The sequence below is a fragment of the Lepidochelys olivacea genome (genome assembly GCF_965140295.1).
Source record: "Lepidochelys olivacea isolate rLepOli2 genome assembly, chromosome: 6".
In the NCBI taxonomy this organism is placed as follows: Eukaryota; Metazoa; Chordata; order Testudines; family Cheloniidae; genus Lepidochelys; species Lepidochelys olivacea.
Window position 1 is genome coordinate 79,394,154 of NC_140416.1, and position 14,706 is coordinate 79,408,859.

The 14,706-nt window shown below is 41.0% G+C and overlaps 2 protein-coding genes across 12 annotated transcripts in view; one reads left to right on the forward strand and one right to left on the reverse strand.

The window, feature by feature from the left end:
• STRN3 (striatin 3) overlaps positions 1-5,203 on the reverse strand; it is a 94,332-nt gene extending 89,129 nt beyond the window's left edge. For 3 of the 5 annotated variants that reach the window (XM_084630141.1, XM_084630142.1, XM_084630139.1), the window contains exon 1: positions 4,720-5,202. In XM_084630141.1, the coding sequence (XP_084486267.1) occupies positions 4,720-5,019 (300 nt within the window). In that variant the 5' untranslated portion in view covers positions 5,020-5,202. Of the gene's footprint in view, positions 1-4,719 lie in introns of all 5 variants that reach the window. The other 2 variants (XM_084630140.1, XM_084630143.1) reach the window with 2 other exon arrangements.
• AP4S1 (adaptor related protein complex 4 subunit sigma 1) overlaps positions 4,073-14,706 on the forward strand; it is a 37,154-nt gene continuing 26,520 nt past the window's right edge. For 6 of the 7 annotated variants that reach the window (XM_084630145.1, XM_084630149.1, XM_084630150.1 and 3 more), the window contains exon 1: positions 5,353-5,464. The gene's annotated coding sequence lies outside the window, so the exon portion shown is untranslated. Of the gene's footprint in view, positions 4,568-5,352; positions 5,465-14,706 lie in introns of those variants that run through there. The other variant, XM_084630146.1, reaches the window with a different exon arrangement.

The following is a 14,706-nucleotide window of genomic DNA, read 5'->3' on the forward strand; positions in this document are numbered from 1 at the left end:
ATGTCCAGTTAATAACACTGGGACATTTGCACACTTATTGAAGACAGAATATGGTCCTTATATAGAAACTACTAACATTGTTAATGAAGCTTCTGAGGTATTCAGGATACTTTTAGGATGAACTCCATTTCTCCCATTTACTTTGACATTTATACATGCAAACACCCAACTTACATGTACAATTGCAGTACCTCCATGCACAAATTAGATGTATAAATGCACCTAAATTATCTGAAATTATGGCATTTAAAACATTATCCACCAGTAAGCTTCAGAGTTAACTCTTCATTTAAATTAATGAGGTGGCTCAGTCCCCTCAGTGCTGTTTAACGCTGAAGCCCGATCTACATTACAGAGTTAGGTTGACGCTAGGCAGCTTACATTGACCTAACTATTGAAGCGTCTACATTAAAATTTCGCTCCCGCCAACATAACTGCCCTGCTACGCCGACTTAACTCTACCTCCAAAAGAGGCGCAATCAACGTTGATGTAGTTAGATCGATGCAGTCTCAGGGTAGACACTGTATTGCTTATAATCAACTGTTTCAGGCTTTCAAAAGCCATTCCACAATGCCCCATGCTGACAGTATAATCAGTACAAGCGCTCCTGGTCAGATCGCACGCTGCCAACACAAGGAGCAAAGCGCAGACACGCACAAACAATGTAATTACTGCGGCAGCTGTATGCCGACATAAGTTAGTTTGACTTAATTTTGTAGTATAAACATGGCCTAAGACAGTACAACATTGTTTCACCTCCAAAGAGTTGTGACCAAATACCAGAGAGTTATTGTATGAAATATAATGACTGAAAATTTTTTTTTTAAATTAAAAAACTTTTATTCTACAGAACACTTATCCAGTAGCCATGCAATCAAGTGGGCCAGAAGTTTTATATCTTCATATTACATTAACAAAAAAGAGTGGGGTAGCACTGTTAGTCTCCTCTCTGTTTGCATGTCCCCATTATCTGTCACTTGCAGAGCACCCTCAGCAGATGGGGAAGACCATCCCTTTGCCTCTATTTATACAACAGAACATGAAACAAAGAGCATATTAATTTCATTTTGCTGGTGAGAAAGTTCCTGGATTCCCCAGAAACACAAAGAATTACAGTAAATTCAACCAACTACACAGATAGTATGTGCCAATCTTATGGCGTCATTTGGTTTTAATTTATTTTTATAAAGTGCCATTTGCAAAGGATCACTAATATTAAGTTAACTGAAGTGGGAAGGAACCACTAAACTGAAAAACACTAAAAAAAAGTTAACAAAATGTACTGTAATGTTGCAAAGAAGAAGAAATCACACACAAGAGTGACCTGCATCTAAGAAATCCAATTCTTATGCTATACAGTTTCATATTACAGTTATATACATGTATTTCATGTTATTAAAATAAGTGTTTCAACTTCGACATATCAGACCTCAGTTCTCTAAAGAGTTACTGAGTTTTGTGGAGTATTCTCACTGGTTTCTGTGGGACCACTAACACGCATAAGTGCAGTGTTAGGGTTGCTAAATGAGGGCTGTTTTCACTGCTTATGACTTCACCACTTGAGTTATGACATTAGAATACTATCCTCGGGTTCAGGCTATCTAAAATACTAAGCCACAGGATATATGCTCCCATATATATATGATATCCAAAGATTCCTGTAGTGCTCATCAACATGACATCTAGAGATCAAACACAAGTCAACAGCAATACTGTATTTTCAGTCTGATATAGCTTTAAAAATTTAAACCAGTTTTATATTTACAGTATGGTGTGATGTCAAGCTATAGTAACACAATATACCTTTATAGAAGTAAAATGTTTTGAGACAATTTTAGTTGCTGAAATGCTGCAAACAACTATTTTATTAAAATATAAATATGAGCAGTGATGAAACCCCAGAGGAAACCAGATGCATAGGCAAGTGCCTTCTACTGAAAATGCCATGCAACTGACCCTAGATATTCTTACCTCAGGAAATGAAAGTCAGTGTCTCCAAACTGATTTTAGAAGCAAACAGATCACAAAAGCTGAATACAGTAAGATTACAGTAAGTGATGTAAATAGTGGAACATTTTCAATTGGACAGTAATACAACCAATACAGTACAAAATATATGCTGTTCTCTTTACATCAGGACTGAGAAGCCTGGTGATATGATAAACTGACCAAGCTCGGATACCCTGGTCTCTTTTGACGATTAAACGCTTTATATAATCATAAGTAGGAAATTTCTGTTGTGATTTACAGTATTGTGAATTTTTTATGGTAATACTTTATGGCACAGTGTTCCAAAACAGTGAATGCACTCAATCACTGTTGTTTACAGGATATAATTAGATGTGTATGATATATTTTTGTGGGCATGTAAAAGTTTGCCACACCATTCTCTGAATTGTTATAAGAGCATAAGAATGGCCCTACTGCGTCAGACCAAAGGTCCATCTAGCCCAGTATCCTGTCTTCCAACAGTGGCCAGTGCCAGGTGCCCCAGAGGGAATGAACAGTACAGGTAATCATCAAGTGATCCATCCCCTGTCACTCATTCCCAACTTCTGACAAACAGAGGCTAGGGATACCATTCCTACCCATCCTGGCTAATAGCCATTGATGGACCTATCCTCCATGAATTTCATCTTTCTTTTTTTAACCCTGTTATGGTCTTGGCCTTCACAACATCCTCTGGCAAGGAGTTCCACGGGCTGACTGTGTATTGTGTGAAGAAATACTTCCTTTTATTTGTTTTAAACCTGCTGCCTTTTAATTTCATTTGGTGACCCCTAGTTCTTGTGTTATGAGGAGTAAATAACACTTCCTTATTTACTTTCTCTACACCAGTCATGATCTTACAGACCTCATTCATATCTCCCCTTAGCCGTCTCTTTTCCAAGCTGAAAAGTCCCAGTCTTATTAATCTCTCCTCATATGGAAACCGTTCCATACCCCAATCATTTTTGTTGCCCTTTTCTGAACCTTTTCCAATTCCAATATATCCTTTTTGAGATGGGGCGACCAGATCTGCACACAGTATTCAAGATGTGGGCGTATCATGGATTTATATAGAGGCAACATGATATTTTCTGTCCTATTATCTATCCCTTTCTTAATTATTCCCAGCATTCTGTTTGCTTTTTTGACTGCACGTTGAATGGATGTTTTCAGAGAACTATCCACAATGACTCCAAGATCTCCTTCTTGAGTGGTAATGGCTAATTTAGACCGCATCATTTTATATGTATAGCTGGGATTATGCGTTCCAATGTACATTACTTTGCATTTATCAACATTAAATTTCATCTGCCATTTTGTTGCCCAGTCACACAGTTTTGGGAGATCCTTTTGTAGCTCTTTGCAATCTGCCTGAGTTTTCACTATCTTTAGTAATTTTGTATCATCTGCAAATTTTGCCACCTCACTGTGTACCCCTTTTTCTAGATGATTTATGAGTATGTTGAATAGGACTGGGCCCAGAACAGATCCCTGGGGGACACAACTATTTACCTCTCTCCATTCTGAGAACTGATAATTTATACCTACCCTTTGTTTCCTATCTTTTAACCAGTTACCAATCCATGAGAGCACCTTCCCTCATACCCTGTGGCAGCTTACTTTGCATAAGAGCCTTTGGTGAGGGACCTTGTCAAAGGCTTTCTGAAAATCTAAGTACACTAGATCCACTGGATCCCATTGATCCGCATGCTTGTTGACCCCCCTCAACATTTTATCCTATATAAAATGATTGATTATTCAGCTATACATGTATTCATTTATATATGAGTGTCCCAATTATAGCACACAACCTAATTCTGAATATTTGATAACATAGATACTTAGTTACATCTGTATGTAGGAATAAAACTGTACCTATTACTTAAGTTACTCAAAGCAGGAAAGATTTACAACAAACTCACTGGAATGAGAATCAAACACCATACCTGCACCCACTTTGAAAGATTTGTTCAGTTTCTTATCTTTTACTCATGATAAACACACACCTACAACTACACCTTTTAAGGCGGTACTAGTCCCGACTGACCTCAGCTGTTTGGTTGATAACGTCTCCAAGGGTTGGGGAGTCCAGATTTATTCCATGCCTCAGTCACTGGGAAGCTCCCTTACTTAGGCCCTGGCCCGACTCTCCCCCTTTCCGGGGAGGTAGGATCCCCAGCACCTTACTGCCAGGGGTTTGGGGGCTCTTGCTCCCAGTGACCCGCAGCCAGAGCTGTAGAGACAGCCGGCCCCGAGGGGCAGGCCCTGGCAGCCCCCGAGTGCCTGCGTTCGGGAAGGTTATTGCAGCTGTCAGAGCGCGTCTTCCTCTCCCCGGGAGCGCCAGTGCCCCTGCGGGGAGGCAGCGCCCGATCGCCACCGGGACCGGCGAGCTGAGTGGGGGGGGAGGCCTGTACAACAAGGTTGGCTCCGGAACCAAGAGCCCAGGCGGGCGCCATACTAGAAACTAAAATGGCTGCCCCGGGGAAAGGAGCTCAGCTCGGGCCGTGAGGGGCTGCGCCTCCACCCGCCTCACCGACAAGGGACCTCGCCTCGCCTCGCCTGGCACACCTCGGACAGGTACCGTCCCGCGCAGGCGGCCTCGGGGACTGGCAAGCTCCATTGACGAGGGCCCCGCAACCTCTCCCGCACCCAGAGCTCGGCCCATTCGCTCCCCGCCCCCGGAGCCCAGCCCCCCGCGTAGCTGGAGCCGGTCCCACCGCGGAGCCTACCTGGAGCTCGGCCCGCTCCACCTCCCAGTGCGCCCTCTCCATCTCGAAGCGGGCCCACTCATGCTGGATGTAGTGCAGGATCCCCGGGATGGTGTAGTGGTGGGGCCGGGACAGCTCCGCGCGGTCCCCCGCGTCCTGACCCGCCGCGGCCGCCGGGACCTGAGGCTGCTGCCCGCCTCCGGCCCCCACGCAGCCCGCGCCAGGCTGCACATTCATATTCCCCGCTGGCTGCGGCGGCGGTGGCTGCTGCGGTCTCGGAGCGGCCGCCATCCCGCCTCCGACTCCGGGGTGCTCGTCCATTGTCTGCGGGGAGCCCTCCTCCTCCTCGTCGTCCCGCTTGGGGCAGGGGCGTGGGGCAGCGACGCTGGCTGGGGTGGGGGGAGAGAAGGAGGGGGCGGGACGGGCCCGGGGAGGAGGGGGAGGCTGCGCCGAGCAGTATCCGGGTGTCAGAGCAGCGCCGAGCCGCCGCCGGCCGCCATTACAATCTCCGATCCATCTCACACCCACCCACTGCGGGGGGGGGGGGAGGAGGAGGAGGAGGGAGCCGCGCGGGGCGTGCCGGGAAACAACCGCCCTCCCAGCCGAGCCCGCTGACATGCGCATGCGCACCGGAGGCGGGGGAGGGGGGGAGCAGGGGTCCCGGGGACCCCGGCTGGGCGGTGCTGCAGCTGGGGGAGTCTGTCTGTCTCCCGCCGGACCCGCCCAGCGAGCAGGGGGCCAGGGGCAGCGCCGCTCCTAGCACGGGGTAAGTGACATCATAACAACAAGGGCTGCAGGTGCACGGTCGCTAGGACGGTAGCTGGTGGTGCTGCTTCGTCCGGCCCGATTCAGCGTCAGGGGGTCCCCTGCTCCCATCAGCTCGGGGGGAGCGGGGGCTGCGATCCGCTCTGCCCAGGCGTGGCTGGGGAGGGGCTTGTTTAAAAGACGTGCCAGCCGCCTCTTATGGGGCGGGGGGAGGGGGTCTTCCTGCCCCCCAACCCACCCACGTGGGCACGGGGCGCCCCTGCGGTTTGTCGGGTGAAAACGGTGTCTCGGCTCACAGGCTGCGCCAGCCGCAGATTCCTCACGTTGCTGCCGCGTTCTTCCAACCTTCACAGCCAGCGCTGGGGCCTCCAAGCAGGCCCGTTTCCCTCCGGGGTGGGGGCGGCTCTGACTTTGCCGTTCCTCCTCACCTTTCTGTATCGCCACCCAGAGGGGGCGAAGGAACGCGTGTATTCAGGCTCATGTCACCTTGAAAGGGAGAGCAGAAGAATGACACTAGGCAGGTAAAATTTAGTGCGAGTGCAGGGAAGAAGTTTGTGACAGGACCGGAATCCCCCTGTTGCCAGGGGAAACTGTGGGAACTCCTCACTTGGAGTGGTTAAAACTGGACGGTTAGAGAGACAAAGTGAGGTAATATCTTTTATTGGACCAACTTCTGTTGGTGAGAGAGACAAGTTTTCCAGCTTACACAGAGCTCTTCTTCAGGTCTGGGACACTTAGTACCATAGCTAGGATGACCAGATGGCCTGATTTTATAGGGACAGTCTTAATATTCAGAACTTTGTGTTATATAGGCACCTATTACCCCTGCCCACCGTCCCGATTTTTCACACTTGCTTTCTGATCACCCTTGTCACGGTTAAATACAAGATGGAACCTACTGTTTAGCATAAGTAGTTAATACATATTTCAAGGGACCATTCAAGCTTATCTTTTTCACCAACAGAAGTTGGTCCAATAAAAGATATTATGTGTCTCTCTAATATTCTAGGACCACCATGGCTTACAACAACACTACCTAAAACTGGACCAGACATAGTTGTAGCAAAGAGCAGCTACATAGTCTTATTGGCCCTCTTTCTTATAAGGAATAATACAAAGCAAACATGGCCCAAAATATAGGCTGTTTGGAAATAAACTTTTGCAAAACAAAAGGGCACTAGAAATGTGATTTTAATAGCAATGGAAACAGGGGTGAGGTTTTTTTTGCGGGGGGGGGAGTAAATAAAAACACACCCTGCTAAATTTGAAACTCACACATTGCAGTATTCTGCTAGTACATGAGAACTCAAATTGAAGTGTACTTGAAACTGACTAGTAGCTCACGAAAGCTCATGCTCAAATAAATTGGTTAGTCTCTAAGGTGCCACAAGTACTCCTTTTCTTTTTGCGAATACAGACTAACACGGCTGTTACTCTGAAAGAAGTGAAAGTGTGTATTGTATTTCATTCTTAGCTGAAATAAAAAAACTGATTTACTTTTCAATAATTTTGCAATTATTTCTCTTTTAACAATATAAGCTGCTATTTGTCTTGTAAATAAGGAGATTATTTCTTTTGAATATGCTTTTTAAACTGACAGTGAAACCTCTATGAAAATTTTACACACCTGCCACACATCATTCATGAAAGGACAAACTGATTTTGAATTAGTTTTAAGGCAACTTTTTAAAATATCTTAATGATTAAGGATTTCTGCAATGTGATTCAATGAGGCAGTTATCTATTATTTATCATCTGGTTCGTTCAGAACTCCGATGAAGTGAGCTGTAGCTCACAAAAGCTATGCTCAAATAAATTTGTTAGTCTCTAAGGTGCCACAAGTACTCCTTTTCTTTCTTCACACTAAGGAAATCTTGAAAAAATTACCTACTTGCTACAACTAGTTCAGTTTCACCAGTGGTAGCAACATCCAGAGCTTTACTGTAGATAAGGCCAAATTGTCACAGCCTCATTGCGCTGAAATACAGCAATTATGTTGATTACATAAACCTAAAGGGATTTTAACTATCCTGTCCTACTTGACAACTTATTGCATGTCACCCATAGTTAAGCAAGGTCAGGTGTTCCTCCCACCCTCCCTACATAAACACTACTTTCTTTAACATTTTCCATCAGTAGATGATTTGGAATTGGATCAGTGGCTCAAACTGGACAATTTTTTATTTTTTTTATTATATTCATCTGCTTCCCTGCCTGCCTCCTCTGATCCTCCAGTATTGACCTCCTCTCTCTCTCACCCTTGATGACTCTTCCTAGTTGGATGTTAAAATTTCGGTTGTTTTGCTAATTCCTTTCTGGAATGCCCTCCTCAGCCACTGAGTCACTTCCTCTTAAAGCTTCACCTTAAAACCTTCATGGTTACTTTAACCTGTGCTAAACCCGGCTCCCCTTTCCATATTAGCAGATTCTTCAATTCTCCACTGACTGTAGTTATTAATCTGCAAGAACACATATTTAGCCAAGTCAGCCTTTTTCTCTTACTCAACTCCATCTTTATGTGATATTTTCTCCTTTCACGTCCCTGGATCAAACTATGTTATCTGATATCTTTCTGCATGTCATCATAAAGCATTCTGTGGTACTACATGTGAAGGACCTACTATTAAAAAAAAGTATTAACAAGGTCATTTTAAAGAATTCATCTCCCTGTTTAATAACAGAAACGAGTGGAAGATAGTGAGACCTCAAACAAATTTCACTAGTTATCAATATCCAGCGAAGAGTGGGAAAGATAGTTGCTCTTAAAAATATGATTAACTCTTTGGCAATGTCAATACATAATTTTGAGATCCTGTGGTTTCATTGTTGTTTCAATAGACATGCAGTGCTCCTTGGTAGTTAAGAAACTGGGATAAACTTTTTGCTCCTTGTTCCTTCCCTGATTTCCCTATATGAGTAGGGACTTTTGGGGTTTGGGATTTTCTTGCAAGTACTTGGTCCTCAAGTTGAAGGCCATGTCTTCTCCACCTAAGGCTACACAGAACTTACTCCAGCACCACAGCTGTTGTATCTCATATAACAGTAGATGAGGATGGTGACTATGTCAAAAATTATTATTATTGGTAAATATTAATAATGGTGCATGATGCTTTACAGAGACTTGATAATAAAGTCCTACTCCCAGGTCAGATTCAAGACTTGCAGAAAAAGGGGAGATTTATGTGAGCTCTCCTTCCTCACTGTACACTTTCCTTTATTTTGGTAATAAGATCATAGCCACATGGTCTGATTTCCAAAGAGTTCTCAATATAAAGTCATTTGTACATCAAACTTATTTGCTCTCACCATTTCATTTGTTTATATCTTCCAGATTCTCACCTTGGCTCAAGCCATTTTTGACCTTTTTCCTTCATCTGTTCTCCCCCTTCGCCCCCCCATCCTTACCTCTTATTCATCTAGACACTCCTTTATTTCACTTCACACCAGTTCCATTTCCAACTTTTCTTTTGCTGATTTTGTTCTCCAAATCATCATGCATGAGTGCATATGCTCACAAAGTACATAATGAAAACACAGCCCTCACTCCAAAACACCATATAACTGTGTATTTTAAAAAATGGGAGCTGGGCAAACCAACAAGATGTGTAATTTGTGACTTGTGCTCCTAAGTGAGTTAGGCACTTTGGCAAATCTCATCCTTAGGCAACTAAATATGTATTTAAGAGCCAAACTTTAGATTTCTGTTTTTGAAAAATGTTGGTCTTATTTCGTTATATACATAATGGGTTAATAGGATTTTTAACGTACCCGTCATAAACCATAGCAACAATCTCCCATACAGATATTCAGTGTCCACCTATATAATGGCAATCAAGCGATATGCAAATAGTAAAACACAAGAAGATCTTGGAGAAGAACTAGCAGAGATTCAGAATGTAAATTTGAGGACCATATAGTGCAAGTACACTGGAAAAGGAAATTCTAAAGTGTTGCCCACTTCTCATTACTGTAATTGCCCACAGCGAAGAGAATAACAGTAAACTATAGAGGTCAAGGAGCACACCAAGTCATTTGGATAACTTACTGTAACCCCCAAACCACACACAAATAAAGGAGGATGAAAACACAGCCCTGGGAAAACTGAGAATTATTTAAAAGCCTTAAAATCTGTGTTTGTTCCAGGATTTTCTTTTGTTAGATAACGTGAGGCAGTGACTGAGTGTGACCTATTGCTAGATTGATAGTTAGACCATAGAACAGCCAAATTTGAGTGTAATTCATTGATAAAAGTACTTATCATGCCAGAATCCCAAATAGACAATGGATGGAAAAGGAGGTTCAAAAATAAGCAATACTGGAGCAAAACACACTAATTAGAAAACTTGTCTAAAAGTGGAAATTTCCATTAGGTTTTCAAATTGGCATTTTACATATATGTTGTGCCCCTTTAAAGTGATTAATCATTCCATGAAAGCAGCAACAGATAAAGAAAATTAATTGTGGAGAGCCCATCAGGTAAATTGTCACATCTGCAGTAATATACAGGAGCCTGCAGTGATGTATCAATGCATCTTGTATCAGCCAGTGGTAATGCTGTTTTGGGGGAAGAGAGAGGAAATATTGTATGTCATAAATACAATTCTTCACCTGAATAGAATCTCAATAATTTATTGCTTTTGTTTTAAGGTATGTTAACTTATGCTGTAAAGTAAGAACCTTTACCAAAAATTTAAATATTAGCATAACTTTGAGTAGTGTAAAACTAAAAAGTAAAGACCATGATTCTATGTATTAAAGCTAAAGCATGTTTAGTTGAACAATTAAGTAAGGGATAGGCTTACAATTCTAACATTTATTTTTAATTTTTTGCGAAGTAGTCTGATAATGAAGCATTCATGGAGTCTCTTCTTTCACAGATTAGTAATTTCTTACTCACATTTTAAGTGTAAGCCCTAAAGTATTGCAAAAAAACCCCTTTGTTTTAGAATGTGAAATAACTAAAGTGATGCCGGGTATGAGGGCAGCCGAACAGGCCACCAAAGTGGCTTCAGGTTACATACAGACGTCTGATTTGAATAAAAATTACATTAACACATAGAGACTTCCCTGAGGCAGCCTCAGGCTGTGTTCAGTTTTTGTATTTTATTTATTAGAAGTACCAAGGGATATTGGTGAAATATTTGACAAAATAAATTGCAGACAAGTTTTTGCTTCTAGTGAATAACGAGCGTTTGAAGATGATGTATATTTGTTAAAATACATATTTTAGTGCATGGGAAAGGTACTGGGTTGGTAGCTCTGGTGATTTATGTCCTTCTGTGGATACACAGAACAGATACAATTCAGGAAACCATAGTGCTGGCTTTTCCCTTCCAAGATGTCTCAACTATTATCTGGAGAGACCAGATATATTGCATATATATAACCATCTTTAGTTTTCTGTGTTAACCACGGACCTGGACTGAGTTGAGGCCAAGGTCTTGCACTTGGAGTCACTTGTGATACCTCTTAGATAATATATCTAAGAGATGCTCTACAAGGCTGTACTCTTAAATAGAGTGTAACACAGAGTACTTAGATTACTGCATTTACAGTAATTTATTTACTGTATACATCCCACTGTGTTATATCAAAAGGCATACTGCAGAGGAAATACAGAAGGGAACTAAGGTATCCTCCTTATTAAATCATTGATGAAGATAATTTATTTTAAGGGAAAGGTTACAGATATCATTTCTCACTTGTCTGATTTTTTATTTTTATTTGTAAAGTCACTGTTCTGTTTCTTACAAGTTGTCTTGCATTCTCTGTGGTTATCAGGTTTTGCTTCTCATGAAATAGAAATCAACACAAAGAAAATACCTGTCTTTATTCCCTTTCTACTGATCATATTACCTTGATATTTCCCATATTTGTCAGAAATTATCTGAGTCCTTTGAGAGGAAGGTGGAATATATAGTAACAATTTGATCATAGTGGGTGTATCCTATTTACTTAGGTTTCTGAGTTTCCAAAGCACTCCAAGTACTGCTATCAGAAACCATTAACACTGTTTAACAATCCCCTACTTATGTGTGTGATTGTGTTTTGTACAATGTGATTCTTTCTGGATTAGAGAGGGATCTTGTTCATAAAATAGACCCATTTTTAAGAAGTCCAGTTCTGTTATGAGAGGCATTTTTATGAATTAAAGTACCAGTTGCAATGGTCGTTTTTGTGATGTAAACAGTTGTCCAATGGATACTGAACTGAGACTGCATGGGCCATCAAACAGATCTCAGGTGGTTATGTCCTCTTTATGACTGAAATGAGCTAGATTTGAACTAGTGATGTAGAAATGGAAGGCTCTGCATATCATTACTCATCTCTTGAGCTTTCGAATTCCCCATATATAAAATTATCTTATTACTGAGTCATAGAATTAACTGAAGCCAAGCCAAAAACAGCATTAGTCATAATAAAAATGCATACAAAGAACATATATATGAATAGTAAGGATCACATTGTAAGAAATGCAATCACCTACATGAGTAGCTTGGAGATGGGAGAGAGAATTAGGAATTTTGCCCCAACAATATAGAGATGGAATTTTATATTTTATTTTTGTACATACACCATTTCACAGATCACTGTAACATCTTACATTTCATCAGATGTTGTAAATATATTTGTAGCTAAGAAAGAAAGAGTCTTTTTCTAACTTTTGTTTTATAGAAGCAAAACAGTGAATTAAAATCTGATTTTTCCAGAAATGTTGCATGCACGTGGTTTTTGGTTTTCATGAGTGAACTAGTCAGTTTTGTTTAAAGAAGCATTTTTAAATTTAACTACTTGGTATTGATACTCAACTTTGGCATCATTTTCAAAGCCAGATTCCTAAAGTATGCTTGTATGTTCTCAACAAAGCCCTGCATTTGTACATATAAATCAGGTAGAGTGTTATCTCCAGCTTTTGTGTGCAGAAGTATCTGTATGTGCACATTATCTGCATATGCAAAACTTGTGGGCGTCATTTTGGATACCAGCTTCGAGGCTGGTAGAAAAAGTGAGTTCTTTGGTAACCAAAATAATACTTGTATATTCCTACAGATGTTAATCAAATACTATGTAGTAAAGTGGATAATCTGCTTCAGATTTTAAAAAGAATAGGTTCAAATTCTTCTAAAGGTTGAACTTTTACTAAAGCTATGATTAACTTATATTCTATCAGTATGTTTCTACATTAGACAGTTGATAAGGATTAAAATATATATATAAATATATGATCCAAAATATTCACATGTAAAATAATCCAAAACATAAAAAAAAATATTTTAACCATCTAAAGATACAGTATCTTTAAGATCTGCCTCTTGACACAAGGATTATCTATATAAGAGGTCAGATTAATGAAGGCACTGTTAGGACTAAGGCCCACCTGCAATAGGATCCACACGTGCAGTAACTTTATATATCTATAGCTTCATGTGCATGTTTTATATTGCGTTGTTGGTAACTCAGGAAAAAAAAAAACTTCAACCGAAGCTTCTTTTCTTGGCTTGGATGTCCCTAGAGTATCCATCTAGGCCTTCCTCTGTCCTAATTCCTTTTGCCCAAAGAGATCGTTCCTACAAGGCCAGGTGGAGTTGAGAAGCTGCATCTGTCACAGTCATTTAGCACTGAACTTCAGCTGCTTTATTTAGGATTCTAACACGATGGATCAACAAAAGAGGCCTGTCACCCCAACATAAACAGGCTCTGCAGTGTTTAGAAGGGATGGAAAGATTGGCAGGTTTTCACCAGTTTGTCATCTCCACCAATGAAATCCTGCAGTAATTTACACTGCTTCCTCTACACTATTGACTTCTTTTTCATTCAGGGTACTCCACAAGTCACTACCAATTAGGGGAGAGCTTTACAGCATAGCTACGGTAAGAGCCATGCTGTCCAGGGGAAATAAGGAAATGTGGGAGGCAGGGCAAGGCAGGAGGCCGCCACATGAATCCCTTGAAATTTGCAATATCTGGGGGACATCCACAAATTTAAGTGGTGGAACTCACAGCCTTGTCAATTGGGGTGGAGTGAAGTGACATGCTCCTGCATATTTCCCTTCTCCCCCGTACTCCAGTGTAAAGTTATCTTGTTTGGGAAGCTATGGCTGTGTATTGCTCAGGGCATACTAAAGGTAGTGAGATTGTGAAGCCTGTGGTCTCTGGTTTTATTTCTCAATTAAGGTGATATTTCTATCCAAGGACAATATTTATACAGCTCTTGCTCAAGAATTCAGTCATTAAACATTTGTTGTTGTCTTTTCTTTTTTGAAGTGATGTAACTATGCCCTGGATACTTGTCTGAAATAAGTCATGTGTGCTGTGTTGGCAAGTTGATTTGTTGAATGTATATTGCATTTGTGCATGTGCACAAGTCTAATTTCCTGACTTCTATGGTTTTTGTTACATGATTTTTTCCAGTATCTATTTAAAAACTATTTATGTCACATGATGCTATTTTAAAGATTAGAAATGCCCCTAGTGCATCTTATAATAATTAAACTGTTTGTCTGTTGATTAGCAACTTTGAAAATAATATTTTTTAATCCTTTCAACTCCTTCAACTATTTATTTCGGTACTTCGTATATCAACCTTGTGATTGGCAAATGCATACTTCTGAGGTTATAAATATTGCATATATATTTACTTAGCTGTAAATAGGTCATTAATCTTCACTTGTAGGGGATGACTTCTTGCTCCAGATTTTATGACGTCATCCCCCAAACACTAACTAGTGAAGATAAATTTCATATCGAAACCTAAACTGCAATGGCTAAGGAATTACTCAGACTACAGTGAGGATAATGAAATTACTTTCCTGAGATATGGGTGACCTTAATAATTGTAAGTGGCTTTGCTGTCAAGAAATAATTAGGTTACATATATCATCATAGGTAAAGTCTGTATCCTCAGAGTTATTGCATATGTGGTGTATACTGTGCCACATGTTTAATACCCTTTACTTTAAATTTATTTAATATGTTTAGCTATTATTGTGACTAATCTCTTTGTGTGCTAAGCTGTGCTGAACTGGCTAGCTAGAGACTTCCTTTCCTAACAGTGAGTGAGAAGACCAAGGACATAAAGATACACCCATCCATCAGTGCCAAAACCACCCATTCCTTCACTGAGAACAACTTAATCATCATCAAAAAATTCTAATCTCCCTTTTCTGCCTGTCATTATGTCACATGTGTTCTATTGCTTGCATTATATGTAAATGTTCACACACAGCCTTGCGGTCAAGGCAGT